Consider the following 20,512-nt stretch of genomic DNA (forward strand, 5'->3'; position numbering starts at 1 on the left):
GAAGCAGGACCCCAGGATTGGGTTCACTAGGGAAGATATGGCCAACGGAAAGATCCACTTTCTTGACTTGTGCCTTACAAAAACCGGACAACGGATCGTAACCGGGGTCTTCCATAAACCGTTAGCTGGCGAGCTGTACCTCCATAAGAGATCCCAACATTCCAATAGGACTAAATTTAATGTTTTTCTTAACTTTTTCATTCGCGCCGAAAGATTGTGTAATGACGAAAAAGAGAAAGAGAAAGAAGGGGAATGGATAAGGAAGGTGGGGGTAAAGAATGGGTACACTATCCGCGACCTGGAAAAAGTGGCTAGGAAAGCCAAAAGGATTGTTAGGCAAGAAACATCGCAAAAAGACAAAGAGGATGAAGAAAAAACTGAGGTAGGAAACGGTGAAAAGAACGCATATTTTGTCGGGATCCCGTATTTTAAGGGGGTCTCAGAGAAAATTGAAAAGTCCGTGAGGGGTTACGGGATAAAATGTGGGGTAAGAGCGCCCCGGAGTATTGAAAAGCACTTTACGTCCTATAAGAAAGGGAGGGGGGATAGGCGCAATAACCCTGAAGAGCGGAAGGGAGTTTACAGGATAGTGTGTGAATGCGGGAAAGAATATGTGGGACAAACCGGGAGGAGTATGCAAGTTAGGTGGGGAGAGCATGATAAGGACGTAAAGGAAGGCATACCCAAAACTGGATTATCTGAACACATATTGGTTAACCGACATAAGATTGCTAAAAGGGAAGTTATTAGGGAGGTTAACAACAAATTGGACAGAAACGTATATGAAGCTGCCTATATATGCGCGAAAAATTGGAACAAACTTAATAGGGACGATGGGAATTTAGAAGACGGCTGGGTTAATTTCTTTAAAAAATGGGATAAAGCCGCAGTGATTAGGGATGAGATGGGCTTCCATGTTACTCCCGAGGTTAGGAAAGCCGCCGAGGTGGAGGTCGACTTCTCCTTGGATTGGTGGCTCCCGAGCCCCAGTTTGGAAGGATTGAGGAGGGGAAGTTCTCCTTCCCCAGGTACGGGCTGACACCGTGCATTCGCCTACCCTGAGCATTGGTCGGCAGTTCGCCGACTTCAGCCTTGGAAGCTCTTTTGTTTTTATAGTATTGCGCGGTTTTAGATGTGTATTTTATTCTTTTTTTGAAAGTGTCCTTCAAGCAACTTTTTAACCTAAATCCTTAACCTTCACTTTCACGACGAGGCACCATGTCAGGTGTCTGAATAACATCGTTTCAACCTGAAGAAGGAGGTAGTGTAACCTCCGAAACGTAGTACGAAAAATCTCATACTCACACACGTAAGTTGCCGATTTTTAATCTTTTAGCCTAAAGTTTATATTTAATTGTGAGTAATTCGCACATTACCAGTATGTAATGCACAGATTGGCAAAGAAGAGACATTTAAACCCACGATTGGTAAAGAAAGTCTTCATGAATTAAGTAATGATAATGGTATAAGATTGATTACTTTTGCAACATCAAAGAATTTAATTGTGAAAAGTACCACTTTTAAACATAAAGATATCCAGAAATATACCTGGTCTTCTCCAGATGGTAAAACTCATAATCAGATAGATCATATTCTCATTGATAAGAGAAGGCATACTAGTATAATTGATGTTCATTCACATAGAGGTGCTGACTGTGCCAGTGACCATTATTTAGTAATTGCTAAATTAAAGAAAGACTCCCAGTGATAAATCATAAGCAACAAAATCTAAAAGTTCTAAAATTTAATACAGGAAAATTTGCTGATGAAAGAATTAAGAAAGATTACCAAATTAAAAATTGTCAAATAGATTTGATGTTTTGCAGGATTTAAATGATGATGAAAATATAAATGAAACAGACGTAAATAAGAATTGGGAGAACATACGTAATGCAATAGAATCAGCAGCTAAAGAAAGTAAAGGATACCATAAACCAAGAAAAGTAAGCCATGGTTTGATAATGAATGTCATAATCTAATAGAAATAAGAAATCAGGCTAGACTTAGGTGGTTAAATAACTATGATGATACAAATCTAAACAATTATAATAGAATAAAGCGAGAAGTTAACCGCACGTTTAGAAGTAAAAAAAGAGATTACTTGAAAAGCAAAATTAATGAAATTGAAACAAACAGCAAAAACAAAAATATCAGAGATTTATTTAAAGGTGTAAATGAATTTAGAAAAAGGTGAAAACCTAAAGTAAACTTGATAAAAGATAAAGACTGTGATTTTTTGGCTGACCCAAGTGATATTCTAAATATATGGAAGAACTACTTTAATGACCTTTTAAATGTCCATGTAGGAGATAAATCAGAAGTAAATGAAGTGCACACAGCAGAATCTTTAGTTCCAGAACCTAACTTAAATGAAATTAAAGATGCTATTAAAAGGCTAAAGAATAACAAATCACCTGGCATTGATTTAATACCAGCTGAGTTAATTAAATATGGTGGAAATTCGTTAATATGTCAAATTCATAAATTAAATTTGTTTAATATGGAATAAAGAAGAAATCCCTCAACAGCGGAAAGAATCCATAATTGTTCCTGTGTTTAAAAAAGGTGATAAAATGAAGTGCAATAATTACCGTGGAATTTCTCTACTCTCAACAACATATAAAATATTATCTAACATTCTCTTAACAAGACTAACCCCATATGCTAATGTGATTACCAATGTGGATTTAAATGTAACAGATCAAATTTTTCACATGAGACAGACACTTGAGAAAAAGTGGGAATATAATCAAAATGTCCATCAGCTATTCATTGATTTCAAAAAAGCATATGATTTGGTCAAAAGAGATAAATTATATAATATATTAGTAGAGTTTGGAATACCTAAGAAGCTTGTTAATATGATAAAAGTATGCACCAGTGAAACAGAAAGTAACACTCGTGTGGGTATTAATGTGTCTGACAAATTTACAATTCATGATGGGTTAAAACAAGGAGATGAATTATCTCTATTCCTCTTTAATTTTGCCTTAGAATATGCTGTTAGGAAGGTAAAAGAAACTAAAGAAGGACTAAAATTAAACTGTGTGTCTCAGTTGTTAGCATATGCAGATGATGTAGACTTATTAGGGGATGATATAAATACAATTAAGAATAATGCTAAAATATTTTTCAAAACTGCTAAAGAGATAGGTTTGGAAGTTAATAAAGAGAAAACTAAATATATGCTTACAGGCCGAAACCAAGTGTTAGGTAATAATCAAAATCTAATTATTGATAACAACTTATTTGAACCAGTTTCCAAATTCAAATAACTAGGAGTAATATTAACAAATGAAAATTATATTAAAGAGGAAATAAAAAGTAGGCTTAATTCAGGAAATGCATGTTACTTTTCCATTCACAAACTTTTGTCTTCTCGTTTAATATCTAAGAAACTAAAAGTTAAAATATACAAAACAGTAATTTTGCCTGTAGTATTAAATGGGTGTGAAACTTGGTCCCTTACATTGAAAGAAGAACATAAATTGAGAGTATTTGAAAATAAGATCCTTAGGAAAATATTTGGACCTAAAAGGGATGAGGAGACAGGTGAGTGGAGAAGGTTACATAATTTAGAACTGCACAATTTGTATTCATGTCCATATATTATTAGAATGATTAAATCAAGAAGACTTAAGTGGGCAGGCCATGTGGCATGAATGGGAAAGGAAAGAGGAGTTCACAGGATTCTTGTTGGGAAACCTGATGGTAAGAGACCTGTAGGAAGGCCAAGACGAAGATGGAGGGACAACGTTGAGATGGACTTAAAGGAAATCAGTAGGGATGGAAAAGAGTATATAGATCTTGCTCAGGATAGGGACAGATGGGTGGCCTGTGTTGCTGCAGCGATGAACCTTCGAGTTTAAGAAAGCTAGAGAGTTAGTTAGTTAATTTAACTATAAAACAATACATTTTAATATTCTTCGTCACTTGAAATTTATTTTGAATCAGAATCTGAGTTCTCATACAAGAAACTGTCCTCTGTACCATCCAGTGCATTACTAATGCGACACTTCTTCAATGATTTAATCACTGTCTTAATTTTCACAACATTCTACGAAGCTTTGACCCATTCACAAACTTCCCTCTTCCTGAGAGTGTATCCTGATTATTGCACCCAGTTTTTCAGACCTTTTTTTTTAAAAGGGAAAAAAAGTATTTATGCGCCAGCAAATAATGAAATTGTTGAAAATTTGCTTTTTCTAGTAAATGAAGTGATTAGATAATTTTTTTACTAACATATAAACATAACTTTCAGTGTATCAAACCTGATGTTAAAAGTAAAAAAATTGTGCAGGACTTAAGTAATAGATCCCTACATCACTTTACATTAAGAAAAGGACAATTAAGGCCTTAAAAGTCCGACAAAAATTGTGATGGACAAGTTTATACAAGGCATCAACTATAATTTAAACAACCACCTCAAGGTTGCAACACTGATCAAGTGAACTTCAGAATGCCATTTTTTCACACTTGCACCAGCGAAGAGCAGAAATTCTACGACAAATGAAAATTGAATATCTCTATGCATGCTTACCACACAATCAAGTTTAGGGACAGTGGGAAGATATTTGACAATGGCTTAAGTTCAAAAGGCAGATGGGTGGAAATACCTTCTTCTTTATGAGGCATACAGACACAACTCAGACTTGAAATTATATGTAGATAAGCAATTGATCTGTTCAAATGCAGCAAACTTGAGCAACCATAAATGAAGAAATACAGTGTTATTAAAAAAGAATGGTACAAAAGTAAAGTTAATTGATTTTTAAGTGAAAAGAGATACAAATGCAATTCTGGTGGGAAAGAAGAAAGGAAGGTTGTAAATTTATAGCCTGTGATTGTAGTTGACGTAAAATCTGATAGAGGCGCTACTTGTTGATAGTTAATACCGGGAATCAAGATTTGGCAATGATGACCTGGCCTCCACGATCCCCATACGACTACTTTTTATGGGGGTTTGTGAAAGACACTGTGTACGTTCCTCCATTACCACAGGACCTGGATAATTTAAAGCAGCGGATCTCTCATGCAGTGGAGCTGATGACCGAGGATATGTTGGAACGCGTCTGGCAAGAAATGGATTATCGTTTTGACATCTACCGTGTTACCCAAAGTGCTCATATCCAACATTTGTAATTACCCAGGTAAATTTACAACCTTCCTTTCTTCTTTTCCACCAGAATGCTTTTGCATCTCTTTTCATTAAAAAATAAATTAACTTTACTTTTGTAACATTCTTTTTGAATAACCCTGTATACTAGAATAAAAATAAAGACAATTTAAGGTGTTCATTTGACTCTCCACAAAAACAAAATACTTTATGGACCGACTAAGCCATAGCATCACTAATGCCTCATTTGACTCTCCACAAAGACAAAATACTTAATGGACCGACTAAGCCATAGCATCACTAACACCAATATCCTGGAATCTAAGTTTCAAACAAACTTTTACCCTGCTGGCTCCTATCCTTGGGCACAGAAAATGGATAAAAAAGGAGCAACTTTTGTTTCAGAAACAGACGCCAGCAAGTGCTTAACCTACAGCATAATTTCTTGACTTTTTCTCGACTGGTACACACATCTGTGATGCAAAATATAAACACATATCTAACGTCTAAATCTTCAAAATAGTTCATATAAAGCAAGTTTTAGAAGTAGGAATTATTAGTACAAGAACAAGCATATTTTAGTCTTTCAGATGTGCCTCATTGGGTCTCGATGATAATTAAATGATTTTCCCTGAGTTTTTAATTTTCTTTAGGAATGGGCCGATATGAAATTTTGGCTGATACCAATAAAGTAATGATATAAAATTTAACGATACCGATAACCGATATTCTACCGATCCGATATAAAATTAGAAATGGTCCTTTAAGAACCTGAAAGGTTCATTGATTGACCTGACCTCCTTAATAAATGTGTGTTTCAAGGTGAATGCAGTGAAAAAGAAATTGTATTTTAGACATTTCCTTTTTTTTAGAAATTAGGGCATGGAGATTACCCATAAAAATTACAACAAAATGGCAGAATTTTGCACTAAATTATCAGATATTTATCAATATATCGGATCGGTAAAATAATTATTTTACATTATAATCGGAAATTTTACCGATAAACCGATATGCCTATATTGGCCAGTCCCATTCCTACTTTTCTTCAAATTCCCTGAGAATTCCAGTTTCTTCCAGGTATGTGGGAACCCTGATTGTAATTTATGAAAAATTGTTAATTCCATAAGAATTTCAAATTTACCTAGTCAACATCAAGGTATCTTATCTTACAATAATATCCCGGCTGTCTGCAAAGGACACTAACAAAGCAAATGAATTGATAGAATTCTGTTTGCTTTTCTACGCAGCTCCCTTCTACTTCCTCGATAAAAATAAAAGCCAAACTGTGAAAAACTTGCCTCGGAGCATTTGTAAATACGTATAAATTCAATGGGATTTGGATTAATAAAAGTTGCAATTTTTCACATCTACGGAGATAAATTCAAGCAGAATTCCCAGAATTCAAGGAATTCCCGGTGAGTAGCCATCCTGGACCAGTAGCATAAGTGTGCTAAATTATATATTTCATTACTTGGGCAAAAAATGTATTCCAGTCCATTTCCCTGGTTCGTATGGACCACTTTGTTTATAACAGTGGTTTCCAACTTCAAAAGGTCCGAGGGCCAAAATTATATCCAGCAGTTGATTGGCGGGCCACATTTTTTTTGGAGGGGGGGATTAAAAATTACAAAAATTGTAAGTACTGAACTGAAAATGTAGTACTTTCGCATGATCTAAATTTCTAAAATGAGGCAATAAAAACAATGGAATCACAAATCAAAATTGTATAATTACAATTTATTTCACAAAAACCCAATACTTATAGATGAATTGAAAGAAATTAAAAACACATCATACAAATAAGAATCCTTCATAGTAAGTGTTCAATGTGAAAATTGAGGCTGATCTGCTTCTTTTATTAAAGTTGGAATGTCCACTTCAATTTCTGTATTTGAAAGTCTCAGAAGGTGAAGCAGTGAAGAATCTGCCAGTCGACTTCTGTAGCGGTTCTTGATGAACTTCATTGAAGAAAAAACTCTTTCACACGTGTATGTGCTGCCGAACATCAATGTCATTTTTTGTCCAAAACTATGAAGGTTTGCAAAGCGTTCCTTTGAAAGGTATTTGAACATCTCTGGCCCCTTTTCTTGCCTAGTTTGAAGGAACACATTGCCTTGCAAATCACACAATTCAAGTTGGAGAGAAGCTATTTTCATTTTCAATCTTACGGTTTTTGGAGATATTGCTCATTTCGATATCTGCACAAACTTGAATGATCAGTTGCAGTACAATCCGAGTTGGAACACTGGAAATCTCTTCGTACTTCGTGCGTAATAAAACAGATCTCTATAGCACTGCTCTGCAGTTTGTTTCTAAACACAAAGAGTGAATGAAGCATTCGCGGAAGCTGTGGAGTTCATTCCGCATAGCAAAGGGGTGGAATGCATGGTTTGAAGAGAAATAGAACGTATTTTAATAAAAATAATTAAGGTTTTTTGCAAACTGGCTTCGCGGGCCGCAAAAAAGACAACGGGGGCCGCATGCGGCCCGCGGGCTGCCAGTTGGAAACCCCTGGTTTATAATATTCTTGAGGGTCAATTATGCAGCTAGTTTTCACAAACTGACTAACTTGCAAGTTTTGAGTAAACTTGTTCATAATTTTACTAATCTAATACGTAATTCTATAAATATCATGACATCTCTGAAAATTATCTCTCTTTACAGAGGAGGAACCAAAACTAATTTTAAAAGATAGGAATATCCAGCACCAAACGACTAGCAATATTGAATTTCCCATAGCGATATTCTTCTGATACTTGAGAAACATGAAGAGTTAGTTATTAGCATCCTTAATGTTATGCAATGGTTTTTTTTTAGAAAATGCACATGTACATCCCCCCTAATTCACAAAACATGGGTATGAATTACACCTGTATATATTTGGTACCATCAATAAATAACCCGATTAATGCCGTGAAAAAGTGAAATAACGTGACAGAACATTGAAACTTACGGGATATGTAGGTTAGGCTGGGGTACGTCACATATCAGCGAGACGAGTTCCAGACCACATCGCTAGATGGCAGCACTGGCAGGGAAGCCAGGTTGTGTATGTGCACTTTGCCTCCAAGGTGCCAGTCAGTCATTCGGTGAGGTGAGGCATGGCGTTCAAAGTGTCAGGTTCCACAAAGGAGGCTCAGCAATCCACGATACAGTTTTTGACGGCAGAAGCCAACACACCAGGTAACATTTACGAGTGTATGACTGCTGTGTAAGGTGTGCATGTCCCGAACACAAGTGTATGAGTGGGCGGGTCAGTTTCAAGCAGGGGACAAAACAGTGTCTGATGCGTCGCGTAGTGGGCACCCTAAATGTGCCATTACGGATGAGTCCATTTCTGCCATTGATGACTCATATGGGAGTGTTGGGAGATTAGTCTGAATCAGATTGCAACCGAACTTGTCATTAGTCATGGTACAGCATACACCATTGTTCATGAACACCTTCAATACCGGAAGGTGTGTGCAGCCTGGGTGCCAAAGATGCTCACAGGGGAGCAAAAGGCTACACGGATGGGGAAGAGTCTCACAAATCTCCTGCGGTACTCGACAGAGAGCCAGGGTTTCCTGGAGCGCATTGTGGCAATGGACAAGATCTTGCTCAGCTGGTATACGCCAAAGAGTAAACGTGATAGCAAAGAGTGGAAACACCCTTCGTCCCCGCAACCTAAGAAAAGCAGACAAAGTTGACTTTGTTCGCAAGGTGATGTTCGTGTATCTTGCAAAACGAGGTGAGACCTGCAATCAGGTGCAAGCGGCGCAGATTCTTGTCACGAGGTGTCATCCTACTGCAAGACAATGCACGTCCCCATGTTGCTGGACACACTATGGACATCATCGCATAAATGGGTTGGGAATGCTTAGATCATCCCCCCTACAGCCCTGACCTATCCCCGTGTGACTTTCATGTGTTTAGCCTACTGAAAGGCACCCTATGTGGAATCCCCTTTGCCTCGGACGCACAACTGCAGGAGGTCTTCCATTGGTGCTCACAGCAGCCACAGGACTTCTGGGACGGGCATCAAAAATTGTGTGAAGTGGTGGGATGCCTGCCTCAACAACGCAGGGAACTATGCCAACCAGTATTAACAGGTAAGTCCGTACAACATTCATCCTGGTTATTTATTGACTGTACCAAATACAGTACATAGAATTAATAAAATAGCAGAATTTTGCATTAAATTGCTGATATGTTTACATTGGCCAATACCCATAGTACTGACTATTCTGTCCTGCGACAGGGTAAGTCATAAATATGGCTACATGCTTGAAGTAGATGTAGTGTGATACTGTACAATGTAGAGGAAAATGGCGAATAGTGTATTAAACTTCACACTTCATTTTATCATTTCAGATAAGTCACGTGCCCAAGCTTGTCATTAGCCAAGATGGCACTGAACATGCGCTGAACAGTTGCAACATGAGCAATTTCATTCCAAAATGATCGCGAGAGCAGTGTACATAGCAATGTAATTAAACAGCAATTTGATGTAAGCAGTCGTTTTCTCCACTTTCCTACAGTCTACTGCAACAACGTTACATTAAAATCACATCTCACCAGCCTCACAGTTTCACGATCATTCTGGTATGGAATTGCCCACACTGCAACTGCTCAGTGTATGTTCAGTGCCATCTTGGCTAATGATGTAAGATCGGGCATGTGACTCTTATCCGAAATGAAAAAATGAAGTTTCAAGTTTAATATACCATTCACCATATCCCTCTACATTGTACAGTAGCACACTACATTTACTTCAAGCGTGTAGCCATATTCCTGGCTCAAACTGTATAACATGAATGAATAGGTTTTATCAACAACACTCACTTGTACTGTGGAATTTCATCCAGCAGCTTGTCCTCCAGCACCCTGTGGGTGAGGTCAGCTTGCTCGTTGTCGTAAGGGCTCAGCACCAGATACAGCACCACATTCTGCAGGACCATGTTCCTCTGGCCCTTATCATCCTGTATGGAAGGAGTGTTGAGGACGGCTCTGTAGTGCTTGCAAGTGGCTAAATAGGACCCTTCGTGCTGGTCTAATTCTATCATCAACCTGAAAGCATATGACATTGATTTGCACTTTGTCAATACACGAATAACACACACATTATTACTCACACCTAGCATGGATATCTCCATACAAGCACTGGCAGATTTAGCATCCCGAAAGGAATGAGTGACTATTATAGAAAGTATTGATTACAATGAAGAGGAAACGTTCGAGCAATCCTTTCGCAAATAGTAAAATACTTAGGGCTGAGACTATACCTATGGCAATGTCTTGGTATCTGGAAGTATTGATTGAAAATTATTTACCGATCTTTCACGGGGTCTGCAAAATACAACGTGGCACTTTTGCGGAGTCTCATATCTTCAAAATTTTGCAAAATTCGAAGTTTCTTTTTCATTTTGCATTAGTTTCATGATGCAAAATAATCGAACACAGTTATCTTTAGTGGATTGTATTTTATTTTATCTTTTCGTCCCGGTTTCCCAGAACTTTTTCAGGCTACACCAAAATATACATACAGCAACACAACCTCACATACAAGGGTCACTATTTATATTTTTAGCCTTGGCAACACTGATTGAAGTTAGGTGCGATTTGACATTTGCACGGAATCATCTGGCATTATTGACCATAACGTACTTCAAATGTTTTGTCAATAGCTTCATTTGTGTTGTTTATGTTGCCTTGGAGATTGCGCGACAACAATAAAATGGAATTAACTCGTGCGATGTTTTTTTTACGATTTTCGACGTGGATTATCAAGACAAGAGTGCATCGATCAACTTACTTCCACATTTGGCAATGAAGCCCCATCCTTTGCCACTGTGAAACGCTGGTATAACGAATTTAATCGTGGCCGCCATTCGCTCACCGAAGAGATTCGTGAAGGTCGTCCAAAATCAGTTGTTGTTCAAGAAAACATTGATGCTGTGCAAAACCTAATACTGCAAGATCGTCATGTGACATACTGTGAGATTGAGGCAACCATAGGCATTAGTTCCACCAGCATATATAAAATATTACATGATCATTTAGCTGTGAGAAAGGTATGTTCTCGTTGGATCCCATACAATTTGACAAAAACTCAAAAAGACGCTCGCGTCAATTGGTGCAAACAAATGCTCAATAAATACAATCGTGGTGCTTCAAAAGACGTATATAAGATTGTAATAGGTGACGAATCATGGATATATGCATATGAGCCGGAACGTAAACAGCAGTCAACTGTATGGGTGTTTCAAGATGAACCCAATCCAACAAAAGTTGTTCGCGCTCGAAGCACATCGAAACAAATGGTCGCCTGTTTTTTCGGGAAAACTGGTCATGTGGCAACTGTGCCTTTAGAGGAACGTAGAACGGTCAACTCTGAATGCTACACAACAATTTGTTTGCCAGAGGTCTTCGGTCAAATACGGAAAACAAACAAACGCCGTCGGATCATTCTTCATCAGGACAATGCCAGCTGTCACACATCTCGTCTAACAACCGACTTTATGAACAGTCAAAAAATCGACTTGATGGGTCATCCACCATACAGTCCTGATTTGGCACCCAATGACTTCTTCTTGTTCCCGAATGTCAAGAATAAATTGCGTGGACAACGATTTTCGTCGGCGGAAGAAGCCGTTGATGCGTTCAAAAACCATATTATGGAGGTGTCTCAAGAAGATTGGAAAAACTGCTTTGACAAATGGTTCGAAAGAATGCAAAAGTGTATTGACCATAAAGGAGAATACTTCGAAAAACAATAAAGCAGTTTTCAATGCCAAATTCCTGTTTTTTCATTGTTAGGCTCAAAATATAAATAGTGACCCTCGTAACTAGTCATTATAGAGTCCTTATTTCCTCCAAGGTAAACTGGTTCTTACACCTTGCAGGTGTCATAGCTGGCTGTTTCTCCCTCTCCCCTTCATCCTGTCACCTACTCTTCTTGTTTTCCCTTTCCTCCTCCTTCTGGTGGAAAATCAAATCCACCTTGGTTAGAGGTTACATAAATATCGATATCTTACAGAATCTTCTTTCCCATTCAGTCATGGAGTCATGAAATAGGGCACTGTGTACGTTTCTGAAACATCAATAACAAGTCATGATCCTGAACTTTCTGTCCATGTCATCAAAATATGGATTAAAAACTTTGAGGAAATTGGTTCTAAAGATCAGATTGGAGAAGAGGGACTGAAATTCCTATGGCACGTTTTGCAATGTAATGTGTAACCTGCCCCAAAGACTGAGTGGACATGCAACTATTGTTTTTGTAATACACTTTTACAGTGGATGCGAGCTGTGCCTCATTCCACAATGCAGGTCTCCCCGATGGCATAGTGGTAACGTTGTCACCCTGTAATCAAGGGTTTTCGAGTTTGATACCTGGTCAAGGTACATTGCACAGTGGTTTGAATCTTAATTTAAACTGTAAGTCCAGTCCCAAATTAGCCTATCTGTGCATAAAGTTCATCAATTCCAAAAAAACATTCCACAATCTAATCATAGTAAAGCAGGAGCTTCAAGATAGCAGTAGTTACGTATTACCTCTGACGTCATAACTAGCAATATTTATTCAGTGTTGCAAAATCGCTTTGCTGCATCCTGTATTTCAGAGCATTCATGTATATGGAAAATAGAAAATATTAAATAAAAATAAACTTTGTGATATAAAATAAAAAAAATCACCTAAAAGTAAAATGTTTCCATACACTCAATTGTTAACCCTTCTCATTCACGTGCATTGCAAATGTGAAAAACATAAAAAGCAGCTCCTACCTATAATACTTGAGTTTGAGTTCTTGAATCTCCTTCGAGTTATCGTCAAAGAACTTTGTGTTGATCTTCTTAGAGATGATCTGGGTTCTGATGTAGTCCTTCTTTGCGATGCACAGCCTCATTTGCTCCAGGATTAACTCAACCTGTAATGATGTAACATTTTACTACGTACAGTATTAGCCAAATTATTAGACTCATTGTAAAAAAGAAACACATTTCCTTGTTTCGAAAAGCGTTCTAACTAAATATATTTGATGATTGCTATAACTTATTATAGGATTAAACTGTTTGTCTGCTTTGATATAATCTTTCTTTTGCTGTGTCTCAAGAATACGAGGTGGTATCAAAGTTTCGAGACTAGTTCTGTAACATGCCAACAGATGGCAGCGCAACAACGAGCGAACGTGAAATTCTGTGTGAAACTGGGCAAATCCGCCACAGAGACGCTTGACATGATTTGGCAAGTGTACGGCGATGCTGCAATGAGTCGTGCGAGGTGTTTTGAGTGGCATGCATGCTTCAAGAGTGGAAGAACATCACTGGAAGACGACAAGAGATCAGGATAACCTTCATCGAGCACAACACCTGAAAATGTCGAAACCATTCGGCAACTTGTGCATGAGGATTGTCGGAGAACAATCCACAACATTGCTGACATTGTCGGTGTGTCATACGGAACAGTGCAGGCAATCCTCACGTGTGATTTGAACATGCGCCGTGTTGCTGCCAAGTTCGTCCCCAGGCTGCAGACCCAGGAGCAGAAGGAACACTGCATCCCAGCCTGCCAAGAACTCCGTCAACGTGCCATGGATGACCCATCCTTCATGTCGAGGATCAATACTGGTAACGAAACTTGGGTGTATGGGTACGACCCTGAGACAAAGTAACAGTCTTCACAGTGGAAGAACCCATCATCTCCACGACCAAAAAAGGCAAGGCAGGTCCGCAGCTTGACCAAGTGCATGCTCATAGTCTTTTTCGACATTCGCGGCATTGTGCATCACGAATTCATCCCCATACGCCAGACTGTCAATAGCGAGTTCTACTGCCAGGTTTTAAGGCATCTGAGGGAGGACATTTGGCGAAAGCGATCGGATCTGTGGCACGCGAAAAACTGGCTGATCCACGACGACAATGCACCCTGTCACCGTGCTCTCCTCACACGTGAGTTTCTCACCAGAAACAAGATGATTGCACTTCTGAACCCACCCTACTCACCAGATTTGGCTCCTGCGGACTTCGCCATCTTCCCGAAGCTGAAGATCCAGCTCAAAGGTCACAGTTTTGACACCATTGCGGAGATCCAGCGCGAATCGCAGAAGATGCTTGACACGCTTCGAAAAGAAGTCTTTCAGGATGCATTCCAGCAGTGGCAGAAACGCTGGGAGCACTGTATTGCTGTACAAGGTGACTCTTTTGAAGGTGATCGAGTGTAAACGTAGATAAATAAAGTACTTTCTTGCAAACAGAGCTAGTCTCGAAACTTTTTGAACATGCAAAAATGCCTGGAACAATATGTACATTGTTTACTGTGTTATTTATGCTATTTTTTTATTATAACAAAGGAAATAATATTGATTTTGGTTGTTGTAAGGGTGTTCTTTATTTGTATCTTTGGAACAACACGTAATTTTGTAAACCATGTGGTTTGAAGTTTAGAAAAAAAGGTGTGAAAAGGAATTGTACACAAACAATAATTAAAATGGGCTCAAAAAGAGCCAAAGGTGGTCATACGAAGTACTGACAGTTCTTGCAGTGTGTATAACAATGCAATGTGTATCACAAAACATTAAATCTGTCAAATTTCTCTACATAAAGTGAATTAATTTGCGTTTCATTTTTTCAACTAATGAGTCCTGTTTTGACCAGGACAGTCCCGTTTCAGATGATTGATATTATTAAAAAAAGCATTTGTCCAGTTTTATAAAAATCTAGAAGTAAGCTTGAGAACCAAATCTAGTCATCAACGTTCTTCATAGCATTATGGCAGTCGAGGATGTTCGAGCAGACACTTGTATTATTTTGTGGGTGTTCTGTAATTGGTAGAGCAGTGAATAAGAATGGCCGTAAGCATATATTAGAAGTTTCAATGCTGACCTGTTAAAATAATTTAAATTCCTTCATCTTGACACAAACTCAAAACCAAATCTTGCGTTGTGTGTCAGATATGTGGGGAGTTTTATGAAGAATAAAGTTCTTCTCAAGATTATTGTTTCTTTCAATAAATACTTCTGGCACTCCTCAACTTCAGTTTAGGAGTAACATCATATACTGGTCAGAAGGGATTCAGAAACACTGTGGAACTCACACAGAGATTACAATTAATACCTCTTGACAACAGATTATATTTCATTTATTGTTTATGATGTATCATTTATGCCATCCATACTTTAAAATAATAACAATAATATAATCCTTGGGTTGTCGCAGTTTTGGGTTAAAATATTATGGCCACCCTACGTATATATTATGGTATCAACATCACATTCTGTAAGCACCATGTTCACATAGCAACATATTAGGAACACAAAAATTTACATGTTTCACTCCAACCTTACATGTTAAACGGGCCTATTAAGTGATAATTGACCCTCAGCATCCAATGCGTGACTAGAGAAATGATGCTGGATCTTAAAGTTTCTTTAATGATGCTCAATCAAAAATGTCATCTAAATTTCTTTGTCACCAACCATACCTTGAGATAAGCTACAGAAGGCAATAACTATGAGTGAACATTAACTGATGTTAAGTAATCACTGTCAGAATTATCCATCCCACATTTCATAAAATATATTAACTTGTAAATGCAAAATTTTATTTCTGTATTGTTCATCTTTTGAAAGAGAATTCATGTCCATAGTGGATTCCATACACACATGCAGATAACTGTTGCTTGTTGTGATGCAAATATCAGTGATGGGACAGATGAATCGGCACTTCATGGTGTATTGTAGATGGCTAGGGATGTGGGTGCAGAACGTTTGCTTCCTGGTGTACTTCACATCCGTTATCCTCAGTCTCCTGGAATGCTCAGACTTGCAGAGGATTTAACAGGAAACGGAGGTTATAAAGTACAGCAGAACTTGCTACTATGTAAGCAAAAGCAGGCCTACTTTTTAGTTCCGAATTAGTTGGTGCAAACTTTATTTGCTAAAACTGAAACTAACTACAACCTAGATACATGGGACAGACAACCAAGAAAGATGAACATGAGAATTAACACTAGTAAAACAAAAACAATGATAATAAGTAGAGAACGTAGAACCCATGCCATAAAGATAGACGACGACATTTCAAATATCTTGGCTCAATAATTAGTAATAATGGAGAAATAGATGAAGAAGAGAACAACAGAATTGCAGGAAAACTATATCATGCATTAAATAGAAACTTCGTAAGTAAAAAGGACATTACAAAGAAAACAAAGTTAACAGTATACAAAACAATCCATCCACCTACACTAACTTATGGATGTGAATCGTGGTCACTAACAACTAAATATTCCCATAGGCTTCAAGCAACTGAAATGAGGTACTAAAGGAAAGTAGAAGGAAAAACAAAACGAGATAGAGTAAGGAATCAAACAATAAGAATGAGCCTTAAAACTCAATCTCTTCAACAACAAAGGGAGTCCACACAGCTGTGGTGGTTCGGTCATGTTCATCGAATGAGTGAAGAAAGAATACCCAAAAAGGCATGGCAAGGTAAAGTAGATGGAAGGAGGCCGAAGAGAAGACCAAGGCAGACCTGGAACAGCTGGATGGAAGAAGTTTCAGGGTTGCTACGATCTTTTGATTATGAAATTCCCTGACATTTTCAGGTTTTCCAGTCAAGAAATGTTTATCATCATGATTTTACCTTGTGTTTTTCAATTAAACAAATAATCTGTTAATTATTATGAATATTCATTTTCACGTTTCTTTTTAGCAAATTTCATTCTTCGCACACAAAAACACGTGAAAATTCAAAGAGTAAAATTACAATCAGAACAAATGTATTGGGTGCTACAATCACATGCATCTAGCCTTCAGGCTAAGGTAACAGAGGTACATTATTTCACCATAACAGATCTCCACAATATAAAAACAACAGAAAAAGTTCACAAAAGACACACAATTTTTCATTTTCTGGTGGATTTATACTCGTAGAAAATGCTCCTTTTTTGCTTACATTTGTAAGTACACAGCATCTGGAGACATTTTGTTGCATATAGGAATATAGGAAATGCCAACAAGACTAAGATCTATAAAATAATGACGATAATCTCATCTTCACCAACCTCTCTGATAATTATGATCATATTGTGAGGGAAGACATAATTACAGGATACTGAATAACCAGCAAGAAGAGAAACTGACAGGGCAAAAGAACAATGGATGAAACAAAAATGTGAAGAAATTGAAGAACTGGAAAAAAGATGAAGGTATGACTTGATGTATCGTGAAGTAAACTGCTTGGGCTTCCAAAAGAAGAAATGGAAAACAATGTGGATGATAGAAGACGAGGAAGGATGTGAAATCACAGACAGAAAAGGAATATCGAATGTGTGGGGAAAGTACGTTGAAGAGCTCTACCAGAAAGAGAATCGCCCAGACAGTCTGAATGTAGAAAATGAAGACGACGTGCCTGATGATGAGAAAGGATACGATATCCTGAATGAAGAATTTGAGCAAGCACTCAAAGAAATGAGGAATGGGAAAGCAACGGGCACTGACGAAATTCCTGTTGAACTTATCAAATGTCTGGGAGATGGAAAAAGAGAAATAATACACTTATGCAATGAAATCTATGAGAAAGGGGATTGGCCACAAGATTTCACGGAGACTGTTTTGGTACCTCTGCAGAAGAAAAGCAATGCCAGAAAATGTTCCGAGTACAGGACAATCAGCTTGATATCTCACTCGGCAAAAATTCTTCTAAGAATTCTGAACAGACGCCTATACTCGAAGGTCAGTGGCGAGTTAGAGGAAGAACAGTTTGGTTTCAGGAAAGGGAGAGGTACAAGGTATGCAATTGGTTTACTGAAGACCGTTGGGGAAAGATATTTAGAGAAAGGAAAGGAGGTGTTTGTAGTATTTGTAGACCTGGAGAAAGCCTTTGATAGAGTGAATTGGGTTAAACTCTCAGAAATTCTGAAGAAAATTCGGGTAGATTGGAAAGAGAGGAGACTTCTAAGCAACTTATATATGAATCAACGAGTTAAAGTGAGAACAGGAGACGAAATGACAGAAGGCTGTGAAATTGGAAGAGGCGTACGACAAGGATGCTGCCAATCGCCTACTTTGTTTAATATCTATTTAGAAGATATAGTGAAAAATTGTTTCCAGGGAACAGGAGGTGTCAAATTGGGAGGAAGAAGAATAAACTGCATAAGATTTGCTGATGACATTGCATTATTCGCTGAGGATGAAATAACCATAAATAGTATGTTAGAAGAGTTAAACAGCAGCTGTGAGCAGTATGGGATGAAGATAAATGTAAAGAAGACAAAGGCAATGGTTATAGGACGGAAACCAAGGAATATTAATGTCAGAGCAAACAGTGAAAGAATCCAGCAAGTGGATAGCTTCAAGTACTTTGGATGCACTATAAGCAGTGACATGAGCTGCAAACAAGAAGTGAAAATGAGAATCGCAATAGCAAAAGAAGCTTTCAATAGAAGAAAAAATGTTTTTTGTGGACCCATGGACATAGGTCTAAGGAAGAGATTAGTGAAATGTTTTGTGTGGAGTGTAGCACTATATGGTGCAGAAACCTGGACGTTGAGAAGAAATGAAGAGAAACGACTCGAAGCTTTTGAAATGTGGACATGGCGAAAAATGGAGCGTGTAAAATGGACAGACAAGGTAAGAAACGAAGCCGTACTGAAAAGAGTTGGTGAAAAAAGATCTATGCTGGAGACCATCAAGAAGAGGAAAAGAAACTGGTTAGGACACTGTCTAAGAAGGAACTGCCTGCTAAGGGATGCCTTGGAGGGAATGGTTGAAGGAAGAAAAGTCCGTGGAAGAAAGAGATATCAGCTTATGCATGATATTAAATTAACTGGGTCGTATGCTATCACGAAGCGTAAGGCGGAGAATAGGGAAAGCTGGAGATTGCAGTGAAAAACCTGCCAATTAGGCAGAAAACAATGAATGAATGAATGAATTGTCAATGTAGTTTAGTTATCAATCAGATATCTGGACTGCAAGTTTTACTTTGATATTCTTTCTAATATCTAGTATTATAAAAGTGAAAATTTATTACAGAAATTCGAAGGAACCATAATTTTGCACAAGACTGAGAATCATAAGAATGATTCTAAACTGTATCCTTTTTGGGAGTGGAATCACAGTTCTACCACTGCGCCATCGGGGAGGCCGAAAACGTGAAATAACATATTGTAGTGTTTATTTTTCATGTCTTGAAAGGTGTGAGGTGCATTCTGCTACCATGCTTTGTCACGAAATGGTGCGAAATGAACTGCAAAATAAACTGTCAAAATTTATATTTAGGGTTTATTTAACGACGCTGCACCTTCTGAGGTCTGAATTATCCCGGGAGTTAATTAGTTTTTAAATCAACTTCAGGTTTCTATTCACCTTTTTAACACAGAAATGCCATTTTATATACCGCTTCTGATCCTGAAATATGGTAAGTTTTTGTACCGAAATCCTGATCTTTTATTCACCATAAATATGTGGCTCTACCCATACTATCAACAACATACACTACCCCCCACCTCCCCAATGTCAAGTACATCCTCTTCTTGCCAATTGCAGTAACAGATCAACATATTTACCAAATACTGAATCCACATCTAGTTTATCGACAGAATACAACTGGAAGAAAAGACTGTAATGCCTACCTTCTCTTTCTTTTGCATGGACCCGTATGTTTCCACCTGTAACTCCTGAATAATATTGCCAGCCTCCGACACATTCCCCTCGTCTTCCTTCAGCTTTGCCAGCTTGTACGTCAATCTCGCTCTTTCCACTTCTACATATATCTGTCAATACATACAAAATATGATTTAACTTCACATGCATTAATATTAATTTGTTCTAGGTTATTTTACATGCATAGACAATATACTGAATGTTCTTAAAATTTAATCTATACAAAATAATCTTACTTACGTGAGTGAGTGTAGAATTTCAAAACTACGTTTCGGGGTTCGACTGCCCCCTTCCTCAGGTTCCTTTTCATCTAGGCACAAATCATTTTATGCTGCATCAAGAGTGTAAAAAGGATTAGGTTAAAAGGTTTGGTTAGAAAAACACTTGTTAAAAACAGGTCACCATTCCTTTAAAATCCCTAGTTAAAAATCCTGCTTTAAGGTGTTCCCCATTCTCCGTAAGACCTCTTTCCCCGGGATCCTATTAAGTTGGCTTAAACACATTCTGATGTTCTGCTAGCTCTTTTCTTAAAATGTTAACACTTATGGAAAACTAGAAATTCTCTCTCTATATAGTGTGTAACAAAAGTCTGGGAACACTTTAAAAAAAAATAATGTAGCCAAACGAGTCGCATTACAAAGAGACAAAGTACATCAATTTAAAGAGTAAGGTTGTAAGTTTTTCCTCATTACAGGTGTTACGTGTAATTCCATATATCGTCGCTAGTGGTGTCATAATCAAGATGGCG

The 20,512-nt window shown here is 37.9% G+C and overlaps 1 protein-coding gene across 1 annotated transcript in view; it reads right to left on the bottom strand.

Moving 5' to 3' along the window:
* The window catches only part of Rpn5 (regulatory particle non-ATPase 5), a 54,809-nt gene that overhangs the window by 17,886 nt on the left and 16,411 nt on the right, over positions 1–20,512 (bottom strand). Inside the window, exons 4-6 of the mRNA XM_083125720.1 lie at positions 19,734–19,874; positions 12,887–13,029; positions 9,944–10,168 (exon numbers count right to left, since the gene is read on the bottom strand). Of these exons, the coding sequence (XP_082981846.1) occupies positions 9,944–10,168; positions 12,887–13,029; positions 19,734–19,874 (509 nt within the window). The remainder of the gene's footprint in view (positions 1–9,943; positions 10,169–12,886; positions 13,030–19,733; positions 19,875–20,512) is intronic.

The sequence above is a fragment of the Lepisma saccharinum genome, chromosome 7 (genome assembly GCF_977018435.1).
Source record: "Lepisma saccharinum chromosome 7, izLepSacc3.1, whole genome shotgun sequence".
In the NCBI taxonomy this organism is placed as follows: Eukaryota; Metazoa; Arthropoda; class Insecta; order Zygentoma; family Lepismatidae; genus Lepisma; species Lepisma saccharinum.